Raw genomic sequence first — 24,033 nt, 5'->3', positions numbered from 1 at the left:
ATGTCTTTCAGAATATGGGAAGAAACTGGAGCACCTGGAGGAAACCCACGCAGACACGGGGAGGACGTGCAAACTCAACACAGACAGTGACCCAAGCCAGGAATTGAACCCAGGTCCCTGGCGCTGTGAAGCAGCAGTGCTAACCATTGTGCTACCATGCCACTCTCCTTCAATCTTATTGAAGGAGGATCATTGAACAAACACTCAGGTCTTTGCCAGCTCCACAAGCATTCAAGCAAATCTCTTGCAAAATTAACTTTGATGGACTGGACACTGTCTGTCTGGATCGCCAAAAAGCTTCTCTTCTGCCTCATTCTGTTTTCTCAACTGTCAATTAGCCAACATTCCAGGGAAAAAAGAATGTGCTTCAAGATTCTCTGAAGCTCTTCTGGAAGCATAGCAACATTGAAATTTATGACAGAGAAGAGCTTGCTACCAAATGTATAACAACTTGTCCATCAAGCTGCATCATGCTTTGAGTCACAACATCTTATTGATGATGTGGACCGGTGACAGAGAAAGTAAGAAATAGAAGCAAATCCTGATCCCAATACTTAATGGGACATCCTGTTCCATGTGCCCAATGATCTGTAGGTCAAGCATCAGCCTGCTCAGTCATGGTAGAAACTTGCGACCCTGAGTAGACATCATCCTTGAAACAATGGCAGTCTTCTGTTCTCAAAGGAATACAAGCCAGACTATTTAATACCTAAGCCACAGTATTATTCGTGTGAATCTGTGCTGCATCACTCCAAAGGTCATTACATGCTCCCTGAGGTGTCATATGTAACACAGAGCTCTGGATGGTGTCTGATCAATGTTCAGTCCAATCGAAGCATCACTTCATCCACTTCACAGCCCATAGAATCATAAAATCCCTGCAGCGCAAAAGGAGGCCATTTGGTCCATCAAGTCTGCACTGACTCTCCGACAGAAGATCCCACCCAGGCCCTTTCCCGTAACCGCATGTATTTATCCCACTAATCCTCCTAATCTACACATATGTGGATACTAAGGGACAATTTAGAATGGCCAATTCACCTAACCTGCACACCTTTGGACAGTGGGAGGAAACCGGAGCACCCGGAGGGAACCGGAGCAGACACAGGAAGAACGTGCAAACTCCACACGGTCACCCAAGGCCGGAATTGAACCCCTGTCCCTGGCACTGTGAGATAGCTGTGAGCTAGCTCCCTTGAGATAAAGGCTAACATTCCATTAGCTGTTTTGATCATCTTTTGTTATTTCTGTATTTGGACTCTAAAATCTCTTTGCTCATTTTAAATTCCTAGTTCTTTGAGTACAGAATTAGTAAAATTGAGATAACTTAATTTTCTTTCCCTATCTTTTTAAAATGTTCCAGCCTACTTTTTCATTTTCTCATTTTCTTCTCATCTAATTGCTGGACCTGCCGAGGACACAAGAATGTTTCCACTGGTTCAATCTGCAGCCAGAGGCAATGGGAGCATTGTTGCAATTCTGGCAGAAGCAATTATGGCTGGCAAAAATCCAAAAGAATATTCAAACCACAAACATGGAAAATACCAATGTAAAACCATTTATACTAGAGGAGTTTTTAGATGGGGATCCTTGTAGATGTGGAAACTGAGACATTTTACTGCATTGAAAATCATTTAGGTTTCATTACTTTGCCATTAGCTGTTTATAATTGCATGCTTACACAACTGATTGATGGATAACTACACATATCAAGTTGAACATCACCTGTTGTAATTTGATCCCCCATCCATTTTATCTTTTGGTTTTCACAATGACCATGGAAAAGTATCAGCTGTTGACTGCACTTTGTAAAATTGGTAAGCTATAAAAATACTTGTTATCTACTGCCTTTTAGATTAAATGTTAACATACTGCAGGGAGAGAGGATGTGGCAATCAGTCTTGGCTCTTTGCACTTTTTACTTAAGAAAAGAAGTGCATGACTTCTAATTATTATGCATTATTCTGCCTTTAGTCTTTGATTAACATTGCTTTCACCATAATTAATTTCAAATAATACATCTTTTCTTCATTGGGGAGATATGGGCCAGAGTTTTCTAGCCCAAATGGTGGGTTTTCCTGTGGTGAAGGGTTGGATTTGATTTGATTGTATTTGATTTATTATTGTCACATGTATTAACATATACAGTGAAAAGTATTTATTGCGCGCTATACAGACAAAACATACCGTTCATAGAGAAGGAAACGAGAGAGTGCAGAATGTACTGTTACAGTCATAGCTAGGGTGTAGAGAAAGATCAACTTCCATTCAAAAGTCTGACAGCAGCAGGGAAGAAACTGTTCTTGAGTCGGTTGGTACGTGACCTCAGACTTTTACTTCCCAACGGAAGAAGGTGGAAGAGAGAATGTCCTTAATTATGCTGGCTGCTTTGCCGAGGCAGCGGGAAGTGTAGACAGAGTCAATGAATGGGAGGCTGGTTTGCATGATGGATTGGGCTACATTCACAACCTTTTGTAGTTCCTTGCGGTCTTGGGCAGAGCAGGAGCCATACCAAGCTGTGATACAACCAGAGAGAATGCTTTCTATGGTGCATCTGTAAAAGTTGGTGAGAGTCGTGGCTGACATGCCAAATTTCCTTAGTCTTCTGAGAAGGTAGAGGCGTTGGTGGGCTTTCTTAACTATAGTGTCGGTATGGGGGGGCCAGGACAGGTTGTTGGTGATCTGGACACCTAAAAACTTGAAGCTCTTGACCCTTTCTACTTCGTCCCCATTGATGCAGACAAGGGCATGTTCTCCTTTATGCTTCCTGAAGTCGATGACAATCTCCTTCATTTTGTTGACATTGAGGGAGAGATTATTGTTGCTGCATCAGTTCACCAGATTCTCTATCTCATTCCTGTACTCTGTCTCGTTATTGTTTGAGATCCGACCCACCACAGTCAGCAAACTTGAAAATTGAATTGGAGGGGAATTTGGCTGCACAGTCATAAGTGTATAAGCAGTATAGTAGGGGGCTGAGAACACGGCCTTGTGAGGGGGGCACCGGTGTTGAGGATGATCGTGGAGGAGGTGTTGTTACCTATACTTACTGATTGTGGTCTGTGAGTTAGGAAGTTCAGGATCCAGTTGCAGAGGGAGGTGCTGAGGCCCAGGCCACGGAGTTTGGAGATGAGTTTGGTGGGAATAATAGTGTCGAAGACTGAGGTGTAGTCAATAAATAGGAGTCTGACATAGGTGTCCTTGTTATCTAGATGTTCCAGGGTTGAGTGCAGAACCAGGGAAATAGCGTCTGCTGTGGACTTGTTGCGGTGGTAGGCAAACTGTAGTGGATCCAGGTAGTCAGGGAGGCTGGAATTGATTCATGCCATGACTAACCTTTCGAAACACTTCATAATGAGGGATGTCAGAGCCACCAACCGATAGTCATTAAGGCACACTGCTTGGTTTTTCTTAGGTACCAGGATGATGGTCGTCTTCTTGAAGTAGATAGGGACCTGAGATTGTTGTAAAGAGAGGTTGAAGATGTCTGTGAATACCTCCACCAGCTGATCCGCGCAGGATCTGAGTGCACATCCGGGTACCCCATCCGAGCCAGTTGCTTTTCATGGGTTGACCTTCAAGAAAGCTGCTCTGACATCTGCAATGTGACCCAGATACAGGTTCATCCAGGGCTTCCAGAGTGGAGGGCATGCTCTCGCTGACCTCTTACTCAAAACGGGCGTAGAATACATTGAGCTCACCAGGGAGGGGTGCGTTGGAGCCAGAGGTTTTGCATGCCTTCATCTTGTAGTCTGTCATATCTTGCAGACCTTGCCATAGTCAGCGGGTATCAGTGTGGCTAGCCTGGGACTCTAGCTTGGTCCGGTATTGTCTTTTGGCATCTTTGATGAATCTCCTTAGATCGTATCTGGCTTTCTTGTATAGGTCAGTGTCGCCTGATTTGAACACCTCAGACCTGAACTTCAGCAAGCAGTGGATATATCCTGTTCATCCACGATTTCCGTTTGGGGAACACACGGATTTGCTTCTTTGGCACACAGTCTTCTACACACTTCTAATGAAGTCAGTTACTGTAGTGGCGTACTCATTCAGGCTGGTTGCAGAGTTTTTAAATACTGACCAGTCCACTGACTCCAAGCAGCCCCGTAGGAGATCATCCGATTCTTCAGACCAACATTGCATGACTCTCTTTGTGGCTTGCCATTGGCTGCTGGGGAACCTGTGGCGGGGTTGACTTCTGCAGAACCAGAAGATTCTGCAGGTGGGAAGGGCTGGAATATTCCACCCATGTGGTTAATTTAAATTTTCCACCTGATAAATACCGACTGTAGTTTATGAGCATAAACAAAGGCCTATTCCTGCCGGGAACCCTTACATTCACCCCAGCATGTTTTCTACAGTCAGGATGCCCTTTCATGCCATTACTGGGTGCTCACACATTTAGAGGTGCATCTCTGGTACCTGTCTGGCCTTAAAAGGAATCTCAGGCTATTGAGTGGAGAATTGTCTGAATTTCTCCCAATAAGTATGCAAGTGTCATGGAGACGATTCTCCCAAAAAAATTCTAAGTGGTGAAATCGCATAAAAATTGGAGTAAATCACCTTGTTGTTTTCAGCGGGAGTTTCAAAATGAATCTCCCACAGTCTGTGCACTGCAAAGTGCCTCAGCGTGATTCACTCCAGAAACCAGTGGGCAGGGCCTATCCCCGCTGGAGAGACCAGCCGCATAGCGCTGAGCAGGCCATTGCGCATGCACTGATTTGTCAGTGCCGAGATCGGCGCATGCGCAGTGACCCCTGTCTGCCAGCCTCCCAATTGCTGGCCAGCTTGATTGCTAGCCAGCCAGTCCCACAACCCCTACATCACTGACTGTGTGACCACCCTATCACAGCCCGACTGCTGGCCTCCCTCCCTCTGTCACTGGCAAATGCAGAGTGGCAGTGGGAGCCCTCACCCCCTTGGCACTGCCCCATGCCCAGTGGGCAGTGCCAAGATGCCCCCAGGCATTGGCACTTTTCCCCTTTGGCAGTGCCAAGGGGCTCCAGGCTGGCCTTGCCAAGGTGGCAATGCCCAGGGGGCACCCCGAAGCATCCTCCCTCTGGGGGAGCTCGATTGCCCCCCCTCCCCTTCACTCCAGCAGGGTGGGGCCACCAGTTCCCCACAAGTGGGAAGCTATATTAAACCCCGCTGGAATGAAATACTCCTGGCGGCAGGTGTAGAGGCTAGCAGACCCAGAGATTTCAGTCCCAGGCCCACTAATAGCATTTAAATCGTATTAAAATGAGCTGTTGAATACATTAGGCAGCTCTGCACTGATTTCTGGCACATAGCTGATGCATGGAGACCGTGACGCCCAGCAGGGAGCTCGCAAAACGGCCTCCACTCAAGTCTCTCGGCTCGTGCAGCAGGATGGGAGAATTGCCCCCATAAATTTCCAGAGAACCGCAAACCATCTCAACGTACTTTCCCAAGTGGGACTCACAAACTCTTGGTATGCTTGAAATCAGACATATCATTGCCAATGATCCACTGGTTCTCTTGAGATGCCGGCAAGCCAGAAACTCTGGGTTATGCTGCCAGTCATTTTTGGAGTGGATTGACGTCCTGCCCCTTACAAGGTCCCACAAAACCCTTGACTGGGACTGAAATAGGCCAGAGTCATTTCTGTTCCTGCTGATGCACCCCCACCCAAGTTAAGATAGATTTTGATGGTTGGCCTTAAGTGTTATTAGCAAGCTGTGCATGCGATTCCAACATGATGCTACTGAACATAGCGTTGTAGCAACACCTTAAGGGGAGAACCGGCTAGAACATGCAACAGAATGACAGAAGGCATGATTTAAGAAGTTGAAGACTTTGCAGAAGAAACATGGAAAACAGTTCTGGTAATTATGAAGTTTCAAAAGTTCCAAATCAATAAATAATAGTCTTGGAATTCCATCCAGGGTTTAAAATAACTTACTTTGGGCTTGCCCATTTCTGGCCCTATGTCTCCCCTGAGTGCCTGCCTTGCCAGTAATTATGAAAATGGAACTGGTGTCTTTAAGACACCACAGGATAACAAGGCTCTTACTTGCTTCCACCCGGAACACGTGCTGCCTAAATCAAGGAAGACACGTGGACATGAAAATCACTCTGTGTTATTTCTTGATCTGCTCTATAACAGAAATAAAATTCCGTATTTGACATTGCTTTGATAGCTTCATTGACCTATTCCTGGGATCAGGCTCTATAAATGGGAGTGGCGCTAAACAATGAAACTAAATGAAAAATAAAAATACTCAAACGAAAACATTGAGAATTATGGATAGAAAATTGTTTGAAGAAATCTTTTATCACCATCGTATTCTATTTTACAGGATTCCGAACAATGGCACTTGATGACCAAATGACTCTACTTCGGTACTCTTGGATGTGCTTAATGACATTTGGACTTAGCTGGAGATCGTACAAACACACCAGTGGCACAATGCTTTATTTTGCACCAGATTTGGTGTTTAATGAGTAAGTGTTTTATGCTTTACATTTTTTTGCTTGCTTGTTTTCAAATTTTCTTTCCATACCACGAATGCTGTTAATGTTGTTCATTCAACCTACTGACAGGACACTCAGATTGATCTGTCTGAATCTACAACACAGAAACTGCCCATAATGCTGCTTCCTGCACTAAACCATTTGTATAATTTGCTGCTCTGCAATTGCAGTGGAAGCAGAAATTGTTTAATTCCAGTTTGTTTGATGTGCTCTGATATATATTGGTGATTTACTGCAGCAAATCTTTCATCCTGGCATAATACTGCTATGCATCAGTTGCAGTAGATTAGATGCAATTTATGGTGGTGTTTGCAAAGTAATAATTAGGTGGAAAAAGCTATTATCCTTCAAAATGTCTTATTTCAGCAGCAATAAATTTGGACATCCAGTTGTGGCCATAAAAATCTTAATATGAAGATTTCTAAGAGGGAGTAAGTTGACATGACATGCAAAATGTAATAGGATTAGATAAGTCCATGACTGAGGCATTTATAATAGGCTCATAAGAAAAAAACGAATAAATGCAAGCAGATAGATGGTAAAAAAGATAGTCATTGTTATATAAATTATGAGGAATATGGAGGGGGCTTGAGAGCAATCAAATCAAGTCTTCAAGTTAGACACATGAGAGTAACACATCGCACAGGAGACATTCAGAAAGGATTTCTAGAAAGTATAATTATGAAATGCCAGTAAAAAACCTACCAGGATTTCTGGCGTCTAGCTTTTCACTGATACCTACCTGTGTGCTCCCAGGGAGAAAACCATTACAAAAGTGCAATTTGGAGGTGCAGGCAACCTTTTAGTATATTAGAACTTGGTATGAAGCTAATGTACTCTTATTGTGGCATACCCCTGTGAAATCAATTATCAAAGTTGTACTTTGTCGGTTGACATGAGCAAGGCCTGAGTAATAAATTGAGACAAATGTCCATGTAAAAATATGCAATGAAACATTTCTCCTATTAAATATTATCCCTCTTTCTGGACATTAAACCATTGTATACATACATATTGTCCAATAGGAATCACTAACTAGCCACAGGTATGGTGAGGTCAACATGTACTAATTTTAATCAAAAATGCCTTGGGCACAAATAGATAAACGTACTTGACATATATTAGAAAAAGCAAATTACTGTGGATGCTGAGATTTTGCAGCATTTTCGGTTGTTGTACTTCACATGTATATTTACTTAAAATTCATCTTCCATAATTCACTCTCCAACCTGTCAGTCTTTCTCTTTCATCAAAGTTTGAAATTCTCTGAGTTCAAAATCAGGCAAAATACTGGCAAGCATTTTGCCAATCTTGATCCTAGGGGGCCAGAGGCACAGACTAATAATTTGAAGACATGAGCAGCTAGGGAGTTTAAATTCAGTTAATTAAATAAATCTGGAATAAAAAGCTAGCATCAGTAATGATGACAAGGTTGTAACTACCAGATTGCTGTAAAAATCCCATCTGGTTCATTAACCTCCTTTAGGGAAGGAAAACTGCCATTTTTAATGAATCTGGTCTATGTGTGACTCCAGACACACAGCCATGTGATTGACTCAACTGCACTTTGAAACGGCAGAACAAGCCTGACAGTTGTATTCAAGAAGGACAATTAGGTATAGGCAATAAGTGCTGGATTTGCCAGTAAAACTCACCTCCTGTGGGTGAACAGAAAAAAAGGAATGGGAGGATTTTAATTAGGAGAGTGGAAGGGGAGGGGAGTTGACAATCAAGGGGGCAGTGGGGAGAAATGTCAGGAAGGGATGGAGCATTGGTGAGGAAGCTTTGGCCAACAGTCAGGAGAGGCTGGAGCCTGTGCTCAAGGACTGGGAGCATGTTGGAGGCTAGACATTGGAGTTGAGACATGGTGGAATCTGGACATTGGGGTTGGAACATGCTGGAGGCTGGACATTGGGATTGGGGCATGGAGGAGGCTGGACATTGGGTTTGAAACATGGAGGCTGGACATTGGGGTTGGAACATGCTGGAGGCTGGACATTGGGGTTGGAACATGCTGGAGGCTGGACATTGGGGTTGGGGCATGGAGGAGGCTGGACATTGGGGTTGGGGCATGGTGGAGGCTGGACATTGGGTTTGAAACATGGAGGCTGGACATTGGGGTTGGAATATGGAGGCTGGACGTTGGGGTTGGAACATGGTGGAGGATGGACATTAGGTTTGGAGCTCGTTGGAGGCAGGAGATTGGGGTTGGGGCATGGTGGAATCTGGACATTGGGGTTGGGGCATGGTGGAGACTGGACATTGGGGTTGGGGCATAGTGGAATCTAGACATTGGCGTTGGGGCACGTTGGAGGCTGGACATTGGGGTTGGAACATGGAGGCTGGACATTGGGGTTGGAATATGGAGGCTGGACGTTGGGGTTGGAACATGGTGGAGGATGGACATTAGGTTTGGAGCTCGTTGGAGGCAGGAGATTGGGGTTGGGGCATGGTGGAATCTGGACATTGGGGTTGGGGCATGGTGGAGACTGGACATTGGGGTTGGGGCATAGTGGAATCTAGACATTGGCGTTGGGGCACGTTGGAGGCTGGACATTGGGGTTGGAACATGGTGGAGGATGGACATTAGGTTTGGAGCTTGTTGGAGGCAGGAGATTGGGGTTGGGGCATGGTGGAATCTGGACATTGGGGTTGGGGCATGGTGGAGACTGGACATTGGCGTTGGGGCACGTTGGAGGCTGGACATTGGGGTTGGAACATGGTGGAGGCTGGACATACGGGTTGGAACATGGTGGAGGCTGGACATAGGGGTTGGAACATGGTGGAGGCTGGACATTGGGGTTGGGGCATAGTGGAATCTGGACATTGGTGTTGGGGCATAGTGGAGGCTGGACATTGGAGTTGGGGCATGGTGGAGACTGGGCACTGGGGTTCGGGCATGGTGGAGGCTTGACATTGGAGCTAGAGATCAAGACCTTAGTGAGGAGAGGCTGGGGACAGGGGATAGAGGTGTGGTGGAGACTGTAGATCCTTGTGAAAACTGTGGAACGCTGGTTAATTTCCAATTCAGGCACCTAACTGAAGTATAGGAGCCTAATTTGAATATATTAATAAGAATCATGGCTCTTTGCAGCAGGATACTCTAAAATCAGCCATCATTAAATATCAATGTATATGGGGGGGTTAGGGTTCAATTGCATAGATTTCATGTTCTAACCCCCTGCCTCTGCCCCAACACCACTGTCATTGATGGGCGGGTAAGGGGAGGTTTAATATTTAGGACCAAAAAAGAGAAAGAAAATATTGAGATAGAGTCATAGAGGTTTACAGCATGGAAACAGGCCCTTCAGCCCAACTTGTCCATACCACCCTTTTTATTTTAAAACCCCTAAGCTAATCCCAATTGCTCGCATTTGGCCCATATCCCTCTCTACCCATCGTACCCATGTAACTATCTAAATGCTTTTTAAAAGACAAAATTATACCCACCTCTACTACTATCTCTGGCAGCTTGTTCCAGACACTCACCACCCTCTGTATGAAAAAATTACCCCTCTGGACACTTTTGTATTTCTCCCCTCTCACCTTAAACCTATGCCCACTAGTTTTAGAGTCCCCTACCTTTGGGAAAAGATATTGACTATCTAGCTGATCTGTGCCCCTCATTATTTTATAGACCTCTATAAGATCACTCCTCAGCCTCCTACGCTCCAGAGAAAAAAGACCCAGTCTATCCAGCCTCTCCTTATAACTCAATCCATCAAGTCCTGGTAGCATCCTAGTAAATCTTTCCTGCATTCTTTCTAGTTTAATGATATCCTTTCTATAAAGGGGTGACCAGAATTGCACATAGTATTCCAAGTGTGGCCTTACCAATGTCTTGTACAACTTCAACAAGACATTCCAACTCCTGTATTCAATGTTCTGACCGATGAAACCAAACATGCCGAATGCCTTCTTCACCACTCTGTCCACCTGTGACTCTACTTTCAAGGAGCTATGAACATGTACCCCTAGATCTCTTTGTTCTGTAACTCTCCCCAATGCCCAACCATTAACTGAGTAAGTCCTGCCCTGGTTCAATCTACCAAAATGCATCACCTCGCATTTATCTAAATTAAACTCCATCTGCCATTCGTCAGCCCACTGGCCCAATTGATCAAGATCCCGTTGCAATTGGAGATAACTTTCTTCACTGTCCACTATGACACCAATCTTAGGGGGGAATTTTACCATTTGGAGTTTAAGGGCCGGATCCGGGCGTAATGCAGATCCGAGCCCGGAATCCTCTTTGCAGCGCGCCCATCCGCTTTTTGCCGGCTCCAGTCCGATCCGCGCAGTGGGCGGGGCTTAGCGCTGCCGGAACGATCGGAGCTCTGAACTGCGCATGCGCAGTTCGAAAAAAAATCTGAAGCAGCGCACCCGAGCGCGAAAGAAAAAAAAAAGCAGAGAGAGCAGAGAGGGGGGGAGGATGGACTTCGGAGAATCTTGCAAACTGAAAATAGTGTAGCATCTTCTTTGTGCTGCCTAATTATCTATGGGAAAGGTATTTAAACTAAAGTGTCCTAGTGAGCAATTAGTGACCTGTATAATACATTTGTGATCTGTAACTGGATTGTTGATGTCCCTTTAGCCATGAGCCAGCTTGGAAGAATTGTCCCCGGAACTTGGTTGGAAATAAGATTCAAGGAGATTACTAAATCTGGGAAATCAACCATAGTGAAAAGAAGTTTGTATTGGCAACTCTTCTCTCACATTCCATGGCAGATGTGCCCCTACTTATGAATGTGATTTGCATAGGCAACGTTGGGTGCAGCTAATCTACCGCTGGAGCAGCTTTGGATCCTTTCTTTTATCTTGTTTTCATCTGAACATTGCACAGAATTAGAGGAATTCCCTTTGGAAGATAATGTCAAAACTATAATCGCAGGAACTAAAAACCTGACAGTCAAAAATTTGGGAAAATATTTCAAAATATGGATGGGGGGATATATATTTTGAAAAATTTTGCCATGGGATGTGAGAGAAGAGTTGCCAATACAAACTTCTTTTCACTATGGTTGATTTCCCAGATTTAGTAATCTCCTTGAATCTTATTTCCAACCAAGTTCCACCACGGGGACAATTCTTCCAAGTTCACCACATGACTCTGAACATTTGACCACCTGGCTCATGGCTACAGGGACATCAACAATCCAGTTACAGATCACAAATGTATTATACAGGTCACTAATTGCTCACTAGGACACTGTAGTTTAATTACCTTTCCCATAGATAATTAGGTTAATTAGCCATTTAGCACAAAGAAGATGCTACATTATTTTCAGTTTGCAAGATTCTCCCAAGTCCATCCTACACCCCCCCCCCCCTCCCCGCAACCAGAGATCCATCTGAGCCCGCCCTCCCCCTCCCTCCGGCGGACGCCAGCAAAGGAAGGTGCTGCAGGCTCTCGAAGGACTGCAGATCGGAAGGATGGTGGAGGGAGACCAGTGATCAAGGTAGGATGGGGGTGTGCTCTGCCGAGGGGGGCCTGCCTCCCAGAGGGGTCCGATCCCGGGGTGGGGGGGTCTGCCGAGGGGGGCCTGCCTCCCAGGGAGGTCCGATCCCGGGGGGTGGGGGGGGGGGGGGGGGGGGGGGGTCTGCCAGGGGGGACCTGCCTCCCAGGGGGGTCTGATCGGGGGGGGATCTGCCGGGATGGTTAGCGGGGAGGTCTGCGAAGATGGTCGAGGAGGATGGTGACTTCACAAGGGCAGAGAGGGCTTCGGAGGTTCCCCTGCAGAATAGAAATCCGCTTCGGATTTTTATTTAGCAGGTCGCTTACAGCACGGATCCAGAATGGGCCAGAAGACGGTAAAGTGGGATTTGGCGGTAGAATTGGGCACGCGGTTCATTAAGTCGATTTAAATGCATGCTAATGCATTTAAATTGTCGGGCCGCCCGATTCGGGTGCGGACCGGACCCACACCCGAATCAGGTGTCAGTAAAGCCGCAATCAGCTCGGATTCTGGTGCAGATCGCGTTAAAGGCCCAACGCCCGACTTTACCGTGATTTCGAGCGCAAATGTTTGGTAAAATAGGGCCCTTAGTGTCATCTGCAAACTTACTAACCATGCCTCCTATATTCTCATCCAAATCATTAATATAAATGACAAATAACAGTGGACCCAGCACTGATCCCTGAGGCACACCGCTGGTCACAGGCCTCCAGTTTGAAAAACAATTCTCTACAACCACCCTCTAGCTTCTGTCAAGAAGCCAATTTAGTATCCATTTAGATACCTCACCCTGGATCCCGTGAGATTTAACCTTATGCAGCAACTTACCATTCGGAACCTTGTCAAAAGCCTTGCTAAAGTCCATGTAGACAACTTCAACTGCACTGCCCTCATCTACCTTCTTGATTACCCCTTCAAAAAACTCAATCAAATTTGTGAGACATGATTTTCCACTCACAAAGCCATGCTGACTGTCCCTAATCAGTACTTGCGTCTCTAAATGCCTGTAAATCCTGTCTCTCAAAATACCCTCCAACAATTTACCCACCACAGATGAAGGCCCCTAAAATTCTAAGTGTTGAATTCACAAGAAAACTGGAATAATTCACGCTGGGTTTTTCAGTGGGAGTTCACACTAGAATCTCCTACACACTGAGCAATGCAGGGGTCACTGGTGTGAATATCATTAGATTTCAGGGGGCAAGGCCTATCTCTGCCTGGGAGACTGAAACCAGCGGCATGCGCAGAGGCCGCGAACTGTTAGCCTCCCATTTGCTGGCCAGTTGGATCGCTGGCCAGCCCGAGACCCCCACAGTGCTGACACCCCCAACCCCCACTGAGCCCAATTGCGTCCTGTCTGCCCATTCCTCAGCCAGCCCCAACCCCCCACCCCTGGTCCCAGCCCAGCCGATCTCCAGCCCCCCACCCCCTGGCAGTGCAGACACCCCTGCAGGCAACCCCCCATCTCCCTCCTTGGCTGACCACCCCCAATCCGTCCCGATCGCTGGCCTCCCTCCTGCCCCCATCAATCCCAGTGGCAGTGGGGCCCCTCCATGCCCACCAATCGTCCCGAGCAGGTCCCACCCCCAGGCCACTCCTCCATAGGCCCCATGCCTGGGGGCACCACCCACCTATCGCCCAACATTCTGGGGGGCCCCAATGACCCCCCCTTCACTCCAGCGGGGTCAGGCAGCCAGCTCCCAGAAATTGAGGAGTTACTGTAATCCTGTTGGAGTGAAACACTCTGGCGGGGTGGGAGAGGCTCATGGGGTCAAAGAATTCAGTCCTGGACCCGCTAATAGCATTTAAATAGTATTCAAAATACTATTTAAATGCTAGCCCCGCCTCCCAGCCGATTTCCGATGCCACACAGGCCCCGCCGGAAATCCGGGCTTGGGAGACACATACGCAGTGCGAACTCTCGCGGGAACTCCAATTGGCTGACGCACGATTCTCCCGGCCCGCTGCGCTAAAGACTAAGCACAGCAGGATGGGAGAATCACGAACCAACGTTTGTGTTTGCATTTGTATTTTGTGCCGTAGACCTTGTGGAATTAAATCTACCAGTTTCGCCCAGAATGGCTTCCTTCACCTCAACACCTTTTCCCCAGTGTGGTTGGCTTCCACAGGAATGTTTCCGTAATGGTTTTATGAACTTAGCTTTTGTTGATTAGCTTTAGCAATACTTGCTTCTTATTTTCCACCTCAGTAACTATGTTGGCGAAAGCCTATTTCCAAAATTTAGCTTTGAAATATCTCTCATCCCTTTCTAACTTACAAAGTTAATATTTACTTCAGCTCACATTAAGCTTCTATTTTGCATTTCCTTCTGTGGTTCTCAGAAATGTGTCTAAATTAGAGGAGGTGGGGCACATCATCCTACCAAAATCTTTCACCTGGATCCTAATTTGTTGCCACTGCCTGACTGATGCATCCAGTCTGTGGCTCCTGGCCACAAGACTCACAAAGGCGGTCACTAGTCCTGAGCCCATTCAGCTCCAGCTGGCATGCAGAAACCCCTCCTTCGTTTCTATTTCCCCAAAGTGTCAGTACATAATCTGCAGGAACAAATGATCCACAATGTACAAAGACAAATAGGAGATGGAGATAAAGACAGCAAAGTAGGAATAGGGAGAAAGAAAATAGAAACTTAAGTAAGGGTTGGAAAAGAGCAAAAATAAAGGAGAGAAAAATAGGAATGGCAGAGGAAACAAGAACAGAAGAAGAGAAAGAGGAAAACAAAGATAGAGAAGTAGAGAGGAAAAAAAGAAGTGGAGAAGAAGAATTGAGGTCTACTAGCATAGGTTTCTTGTGAGAATTTTTTGACAAGGTCGGTCTTAAGGTTTGAGGATGACCAATCCACGCAGTCACATTACACTTTGCTGTAATCCCTATTTTCCTCCTTTGGTGCAGTTCAGTTCCTCAAAGCAGAGGGACAACATTTTACCTCATCGCTATCAATATATTGAGCTGCAGGCACTGAGAAATCCACCAGATGTGTTTTGTTAATGTCAAGATTTAAATGTGAATGAAGTATGCCCTGTTTAATTTAGTTTTAATAGGTGCAGGAGTTAGAAAGTTTTTTTCATTGAACCACATTACAATAGAAGGCTATATAATGATATGCACTTGTTATATTTACATTAATTTTACTTGCAAATCTGTAGAGTTTTACATTTTTTAGCAATTCAACTGTGAATGTCACATTATAAATATTGTACTAATAATGCTTAATTAGACATCTATAACGAAGACATATTGACAAACGTAGAGGAGAAATTAGTCTGCCTCTACTTGTGACTCAATGTAGGTACATTTTCCTACAACTCATGAGGGGGTGGGGAGATTTGATTGCAGAAGAATAACTATGGGAAATGTTACCCATTGCAGAGCTTCCATTGAGGATAATAAACAGATGTCCATGTGTTTGTGTTACTTAAGTACCCAAGCAGCTGTTAGAGATTCATGTTATGTAACAGTGAATAAGATTAGAAGCAGGATCTGACCGCTGGTGCTGCTTAAGGAATCTGTAGGATTTTTCTGTAGGAAGGATACCATGGGGAGTTCAACATACAGTAATACAGATCTGAAAAGGCTTTTTTTTAATCCAAGATACTTTTATTAGAACAATGTAGACTACTTCAGTAAATTAGTCCTTGCTCATTAAATTATTGTTGCAGTATTTTTTATTTTAGGGTGGCATGGTGGCACAATGGTTAGCACTGCTGCCTCACAGTGCCAGGGACCTGGGTTCGATTCCGGTCTCGGGTGACTGTGTGAAGTTTGTACATTCTCCCCATGTCTGCACTCGTTTCTTCTGGGTGCTCTGGATTCCTCCCACAGTCCAATGCTGTGCAGGTTGATGGATTGGCCTTGCTAAATGCTCGGGGTTATGGGGATAAGGCGGAGGGGAGGACCTGGATGGAATGAGTTTTTGGAGAGTTGGTGTAGACTTGAAGGGCCAAATGGCCTCCTTTTACACTGTATGGATTCTATGTATACAGATTTAGAAGTAAAGGTAGAATTGTGACACTGATCGGGAGTGCATGGTAAAATACAGCTTGTATAGAATCTCAACACCATTTTAGGTTGACCCCTTAGTTATATTTATCGCCCTCCACTACCTTCCTTATCTTTCCACGTCATGCACCAATCCCATTAGAGGGAAAACTTCTTTCCTCTGCTCAGTGCTACTCAATAACCGATCATGAGGTGGTACCATAAAAAGAACTGATGAATCATCCATTGATTATAACAATCACCAAGGAGTCTGTGCTCAAGCACTTATTTGTGATACCACTGTCCAATTTGGAAACACACTCATGCAGCTTTAACTGTCGATGATCATTGGGAAGGAGCTGGACAACAGTTAAAACAGAGCAACTTCATTACCTTCATTATCTGCATTCCTGTTGCTTTGTGATTTTAACATCATTCCCATATACTAAAAAATCCCCACACAAAATCCCATACAGTAAAAAAATCTGAGGAATCACATTGACACTGTAAAAATGGTTCAATAGCAATCTTCCCAAACAGAAACAAATTTATTTAGGGTAACATACTCAAAAGATATTCAGAATATGATTGAATTGTGAAATATCTGTTTTAGTCACAAATTCCATCAGAAGTATTTTGACTTTAAATTATTGTTGTACCATTGGTAACGCATCATTCAGAGTAAATTCTGCCCACATTACAAAAGGCAAACTAACTACAAGCAGATGACCATCCCACCATTGGCTAATCATTGGGTTGGATCTTCTGATGACAATATCAGCGAACATTGAAATGTCCACTGCTGTTATGCTTTGGGACACATCAGAAGTCCTGATCCAAGCACATGTGCAGTAATTGCCCAGGATAAACTTCCAATTGGCTGATTTGCTCTGCCCAAGATACTACGAGTATGTTTCTGATATAGCCTCAGCATTGAAAACTTGGGCCTGTTGCACAAAACCTACCTGAATGCCTACACCTATTATTTACAGATGATGAAGTTGGGTGAGAGGGTGAGCTGTGAGAAGGATACAAAGATGTTCAGTGTGATTTGAACAGGCTGAGTGAGTGAACATATGCATGGCAGATGCAGTATAATATGGATAAATGTGAGGTTATACACTTCGGTAGCAAAAATAGGAAGGCAGATTATTACTTGAATAGGTGTAAATTGAGAGAGATGGATACTCAGTGAGACCTTGATGCCCTCGTGCATCAGTCACTGAAAGTAAGCGCACAGATACACCAGGTAGTAAAGGGTGCAAATGATATGTTGGCCTTCATAGCGAAAGAATTTGAGTGCAGGAATAGGGATGTTTTACTGCAATTGTATAGGGTGTTGATGAGGCCACACCTGGAGTATTGTGTGCAGTTTTGATGTCCTCATCTGAACAAAGATGTCCTTGCTATAGAGGGAGTACAGCGAAGGTTTACCAGGTTGATTCCTGGGATGGCAGACTGTCTTATGAGCAGAGACCAAGTCGGTTAGGATTGTATTCATTGGAGTTTAGAAGAGTGAGAGGAGATCTCATAGAAACTTATAAAATTCTAGCAGGATTAGACAGGGTAGATTGAGAAAGAATGTTCCTGATAGTGGGGGAGTCCAGAACTAGGGATCATAGTTTGAGGATAACGGGTAAACCTTTTAGGACTGAGATGAGAAGAAATTTCTTCACCCAGAGAGTGGTGAATGTATGGAATTCACTACCAACGAATGTAGTTGAGGCCAAATTGTTGTGTGATTTGAAGAAGGAATTAAATATAGCTCTTGGGGCTAAAGCGGCCAAGGTGGGGAAGGTGGGATCAGGATATTGAATTCAATGATCAACCATGATCAAAATGAATGGCGGAGCAGGTGCAAAGGGGCCGAATGGCCTACTCCTGTTTCTATTTTCTATGTTTCCACAGCAATATTGTCCCATTGTTAATTACTGGTATAATTCAGTGATTAACAGAGTATCCCAGCCCACTACCCCAACCAATATCCTACCTCTAAGACCATGTCGACCAGAGATATGACCCATTTCCCAACAGCATGCAACTGGTGGGTGGCACAGTGGTTAGCACTGCTGCTTCACAGCACCAGGAACCCCAGTTCAATTCCAGACTCGGGTGACTGTATGGAATTTGCACATTCTCCTTGTGTTTGCATGGTTTCCTCCGGGTTCTCTGGTTTCCTCCCACATTCCAAAGATGGACAGGTTAAGTTGATTGGCCATGCCAAATTGCTCCTTAGTGTCAGGGCCTGGGTTGGATTGTTGTCAGTGCAGACTCAATGGGTCGAATAGCCTCCTTCTGCACTGTATGAATTCTATGATGTTCTATGAGCTCTGGCGAGTGCCTCGCTCAGGGTTCATAGGATAATGCCTGGGCAGTACCCTGGCACTGCCCTCTGGCACTACCCACAACGCTGTCTGGCTAGCACTGGGAGCAGTGCTGGGGGGGGGGGGGGGGGGGGGGGCGTATTTTACTTTTACATTTGTGTCCCGGGGTGGTTTTTAAAAATGGTGTCCCGACCTTTAAAAAACTAAATTGCTGGTGGGCCGGGGGGCAGGCTCAATCAGAGCCCAACCCAATCAGAGCGTGATGTTATGGGGCCCGACCCTTGCTATTTTTGTTCTACATTGCAAGCAATATGGCATATAAAACCGTTACTATGGTCAGCAGCTTTAATGCTGCTTTTCCAACCTATTGTGGTTCTTTGCAACAAAAAGGGAAAATTTCCGCTCTGCCTCTTTACCATTTTTTGAAATCTCTGGCCTTCTCTGCTTCCCTAAGTCTGTACACTCGATCCCTTTCTGCCATACTCTGGTTATTAAATTATCTGGGAAATTCCCTGCTCTGTTAACTTGTCGTTTCTCTTTATTTAACCTCAAGTGGGGTGGTGGAGGCAGGCACGCTGACATCGTTTAAGACTTACCTGGATAGTCACATGAGCAGCCTGGGAATGGAGGGATACAAACGATTGGTCTAATTGGACCAAGGAGCGGCGCAGGCTTGAAGGGCCGAAGGGCCTGTTTCCTGTGCTGTACTGTTCTTTGTTCTTTGTTCTTATCTCCTCTCACATGGTCCCTTCCTCCCATTATTTATTTTAGAGCTCTCTCTTCCGCCCTAGTCATATGATTCACCAGGTCACTGGCTCCATTGCTGTTTAGATGATGACCATCCTAATGGTACTGCTCCCACTCTCCCTAGTATCAGTTCCCCATGAATCAACACCCATTTCCTTCACACCAATCCTTGAGCCATGCATTTAACTTCAATCTTTTCTACCCTATGCCAATTTGCTCATGGCACAGGTAAAAATCCAGCGATTATTACTTTTGAGCTTTTGCTTTTTAATTTAGCCCTAGCTGCTCATAATACCAAGTAGAACTTCTTTCCTAGTTCTATTTATATCACTGTTACCTACATGAACCATGATAACTGGATCCTCCTCCTCCAACTGCAAGTTCCTCTCTGGCCCAGCAAATGTCCTGAACCCTGGGCACCGAGCAGGCAACACAGCCGCCTGGACTCTCCCTCTCGGCTGCAGAGAACTGTGTCTATCCTCCTGATTATATTGTCTCCTACTACCACAGCATTCCTATTTACTCCCTCCACATGAATAGCTTCCTGTATCATGGTGCCATGGTCAGTTCAATCATTGACCTTGTAGCCATACTCTCATCCATACAAACTGCAAGAACCGTGAATCCAATAAAGGTTCCAAAAGAAATCCGGGAAATTATAGGCCAGTAAGTTTGACGTCGGTGGTGGGCAAGTTATTGGAAGGTGTGATAAGGGATAGGATCTACAAATATTTGGATAGACAGGGACTTATTAGGGAGAGTCAACATGGCTTTGTGCGTGGTAGGTTATGTTTGACCAATCTATTAGAGTTTTTCGAGGAGGTTACCAGGAAAGTGGATGAAGGGAAGGTGGTGGATGTTGTCTAACTGGATTTCAGCAAGGCCTTTGACAAGGTCCCTCATGGGAGGTTCGTTAGGAAGGTTCAGTCGCTAGGTATACATGGGGAGGTAGTAAATTGGATTAGACACTGGCTCAGTGGAAGAAGCCAGAGAGTGGTTGTGGAGGATTGCTTCTCTGAGTGGAGGCCTGTGACTAGTGGTGTGCCGCAGGGATTGGTGTTGGGTCCATTGTTGTTTGTCATCTATATCAATGATCTGGATAATAATGCGGTAAATTGGATCAGCAAGTTTGCTGATGATACAAAGATTGGAGGTGTAGTGGACAGTGAGGAAGGTTTTCAAAGCTTGCAGAGGGATTTGGACCAACTAGAAAAATGGGCTAAAAAATGGCAAATGGAATTTAATGCAGACAAGTGTGAGATATTGCACATTGGAAGGACAAACCAAAGTAGAACGTACAGGGTAAATGGTAGGACTCTGAAGAGTGCAGTTGAACAGAGGGATCTGGGAATACAGGTACAGAATTCCCTAAATGTGACGTCACAGGTGGATAGGGTCGTAAAGAGTGCCTTTGGTACATTGGCCTTTATAAATCGGAGTATCGAGTATAAAAGTTGGAGTGTTATAGTAAGGTTATATAAGGCATTGGTGAGGCCTAATTTGGAGTATTGTGTTCAGTTTTGGTCACCTATTTACAGGAAGGATGTAAATAAGGTTGAAAGAGTGCAGAGAAGGTTCACAAGGATGTTGCCGGGACTTGAGAAGCTGAGTTACAGAGAGAGATTGAATAGGTTGGGACTTTATTCCCTGGAGCGTAGAAGATTGAGGGGAGATTTGATAGAGGTGTATAAGATTTTGATGGGTATAGATAGAGTGAATGCAAGCAGGCTTTTTCCGCTGAGGCTAGGGGAGAAAAAAACCAGAGGGCATGGGTTAAGGGTGAAAGGAGAAAAGTTTAAAGGGAATATTGGCGGGGGGGCTTCTTCACGCAGAGAATGGTGGGAGTGTGGAATGCGCTGCCGGATATTTAAGAAAAACTTGGACGGGTTCATGGGTGAGAGGGGTGTGGAGGGATATGGTCCAAGTGCAGGTCAGTGGGACTAGGCAAAAAATGGTTCGGCACAGACAAGAAGGGCCAAAAGGCCTGTTTCTGAGCTGTAATTTTCTATGGTTCTAATGGGTAAAATACACACACTCACACTCACAAACTGTCAGTTACCCAACTACCAGGCAGAGAATGGAAGAATAAATGATCATTAAGAGGATCAAGAGTTATGGGGAGAAGGCAGCAGAATGGAGATAAGAATCATATCAGCCATGATTGAATGCTGGAGCAGATTCGATGGGCTGAATGGCCTAATTCTGCTCCTATATCTTATGGTCTTATAATGAGGTGCCATCCTTAAAATCAGCAGCACTTTCATGTCCTGACTTTGCTGGGTTTATTGCTTGTTTCTCTGAATCCCACCTCCTCATCAAGAATATCAGGGATGTGGAGCTGGTTTTGTTAATCAGATGTTTGTGGCACCACGGTATAAATGTGCCAAAACTAACTAATGAAAATTCTTGGCTTTAAATGGATTCCTGCTAATAGATTCCATCCTAATACTGTGCGCTTGTGCAGAAAATGGAACTCACTCTGTCCCAAGCAACATTTTACAGAGCATCATCGAATAAGAAAGGTAAACTGCTAGGAGCTTGTACAGTGCTGCAGTCTGAATACCAAGCAGCAAAGTAAAAGCATCTTATTTACATCTTCCTGGAAAGGTGACAAGAACATATTCTTCTACTTCCTGTTGATCTTGGAATCTGGCCATTTCTGCTTTAAATGCTTACCTCAATTATACACTCCCTGCATTTGGTATTGGCTCACATGATTAGAAACTACACTTGAACATTAGTTCCGAAGAAGAGACATATTGGACTCAAAACTGCTTCTCTTTCCACAGATGCTGCCGGACCTGATGAGTTTTTTCAGCACTTTCTGTTTATATTTATTTATTTGAACATGAACTTGTTCCATTAACAACTTTAAAGTAGTATGTTTCAAATCTCCCAGTTATTCCACAAGTGTGGTTGGCTACAACTTTTTGTTTTTCCATGCAGTATGACTGTCAACTTTCACCAGGGCAGGAATTGCTTCAGTATTGAGGGGTAAGCCCCAGTATCATAGAAACATAGAAAATAGGATCAGAAGGAGGCCATTCGGCCCTTCAAGTCTGCTCTGCCATTCATTATGATCATGGTATGATTGGGACACCTACACCATGCAAGTGCCAGTATGTTGGAGTCAATTTTTCTCAGACTCGGGGACCAATTAGCAATGTTGAGAAAGATAACATTTGACACAGCATTAAACAAGATTTTTTTTTTGAAAAGCTGATGTATGAAAAACACCAAAATAGGTTGACAAATTTTAAAAAAGAATCACTCATGATGACTCACTCTCCCGCACCCACTGGTCCCCTGCGCCCCCACGCTAGCCCCCCACACTCTCACGCCGGCCCCCCATGCCCACGCGCTGGCCCCCCGTGCCCATCTACTGGCCCATGCACTGGCCTCCCCCCATGCCCACTCAATTACGCTCACTCAGCCCCAAGTGAGTCTCTCCCTCCCCCACCCAGCCCCGAGTGAGTCTCTCCCTCCCCCACCCAGCCCCGAGTGAGTCTCTCCCCCACCCAGCCCCGAGTGAGTCTCTCCCTCCCCCACCCAGCCCCGAGTGAGTCTCTCCCTCCCCCACCCAGCCCCGAGTGAGTCTCTCCCTCCCCCACCCAGCCCCGAGTGAGTCTCTCCCTCCCCCACCCAGCCCCGAGTGAGTCTCTCCCTCCCCCACCCAGCCCCGAGTGAGTCTCTCCCTCCCCCACCCAGCCCCGAGTGAGTCTCTCCCTCCCCCACCCAGCCCCGAGTGAGTCTCTCCCTCCCCCACCCAGCCCCGAGTGAGTCTCTCCCTCCCCCACCCAGCCCCGAGTGAGTCTCTCCCTCCCCCACCCAGCCCCGAGTGTGTCTCTCCCTCCCCCACCCAGCCCCGAGTGAGTCTCTCCCTCCCCCACCCAGCCCCGAGTGAGTCTCTCCCTCCCCCACCCAGCCCCGAGTGAGTCTCTCCCTCCCCCACCCAGCCCCGAGTGAGTCTCTCCCTCCCCCACCCAGCCCCGAGTGAGTCTCTCCCTCCCCCACCCAGCCCCGAGTGAGTCTCTCCCTCCCCCACCCAGCCCCGAGTGAGTCTCTCCCTCCCCCACCCAGCCCCGAGTGAGTCTCTCCCTCCCCCACCCAGCCCCGAGTGAGTCTCTCCCTCCCCCACCCAGCCCCGAGTGAGTCTCTCCCTCCCCCACCCAGCCCCGAGTGAGTCTCTCCCTCCCCCACCCAGCCCCGAGTGAGTCTCTCCCTCCCCCACCCAGCCCCGAGTGAGTCTCTCCCTCCCCCACCCAGCCCCGAGTGAGTCTCTCCCTCCCCCACCCAGCCCCGAGTGAGTCTCTCCCTCCCCCACCCAGCCCCGAGTGAGTCTCTCTCACTTTCTCCCCAATTCCTCTGCTACCACCAGTGTTGTTGTTCCTCCAATCACAGTCACATTTGCTGCTGATAGGCTCAGAGTGAGTCAAACAGCAGCAAATACTGCAGAGGACCAGCCTGTGATTGGAGGAACACTTTCTTTAAGAATCTGCCACTGCATGTACTTGTATTTTTAAAACTACCGGGCCGGAGGGTTAGATAAATCGGATATAAGTCATTTTCCTATGTTACACTTCATTTTGATATAAAAACTGCTCAAAACCATCATATCTGCACATTTGTTTTTGTGAACATAAACTCTAACTTGTGGCCTGAATAAATTAGACTTCATTAGATTTAATCTACATTTATAATTGGCTCTGCAACAAATCCTCACTATAATTTACATAAAAAGAAAAAAAATCTACACAGAGCAGTAATCTGAAACAAAAACAATGTTGGCAGAACTCAGCAGCTTCTGTCTGTGAGAAGAGAGAAAACATGTTCATGTTTCCGTTATGAGCAACCAGCAATTGAAAATAAGCACCTCAATATCCAGAGATGGCAAAAGTCCACCTGATGCACCTTTCAGTCAGCTGATTGAATAGTCTGCCTCCCTGAAACAAAAAAAACTGACAGGAAGCTGCTTAAATGTATAAATCAATGCCTTACACCGGATGTAGGGC

The 24,033-nt window shown here is 45.8% G+C and overlaps 1 protein-coding gene across 4 annotated transcripts in view; it reads left to right on the top strand.

The window, feature by feature from the left end:
- The window catches only part of nr3c2 (nuclear receptor subfamily 3, group C, member 2), a 348,506-nt gene that overhangs the window by 270,288 nt on the left and 54,185 nt on the right, over window positions 1-24,033 (top strand). For all 4 annotated transcript variants that reach the window (XM_078212425.1, XM_078212406.1, XM_078212434.1 and 1 more), the window contains one exon: window positions 6,321-6,465. In XM_078212425.1, coding sequence (XP_078068551.1) covers window positions 6,321-6,465 — 145 coding nt within the window. The remainder of the gene's footprint in view (window positions 1-6,320; window positions 6,466-24,033) is intronic.

This window comes from Mustelus asterias, chromosome 1 (genome assembly GCF_964213995.1).
Source record: "Mustelus asterias chromosome 1, sMusAst1.hap1.1, whole genome shotgun sequence".
Taxonomy (NCBI): Eukaryota; Metazoa; Chordata; class Chondrichthyes; order Carcharhiniformes; family Triakidae; genus Mustelus; species Mustelus asterias.
This window is presented reverse-complemented; position numbering and strand designations above follow the sequence as displayed.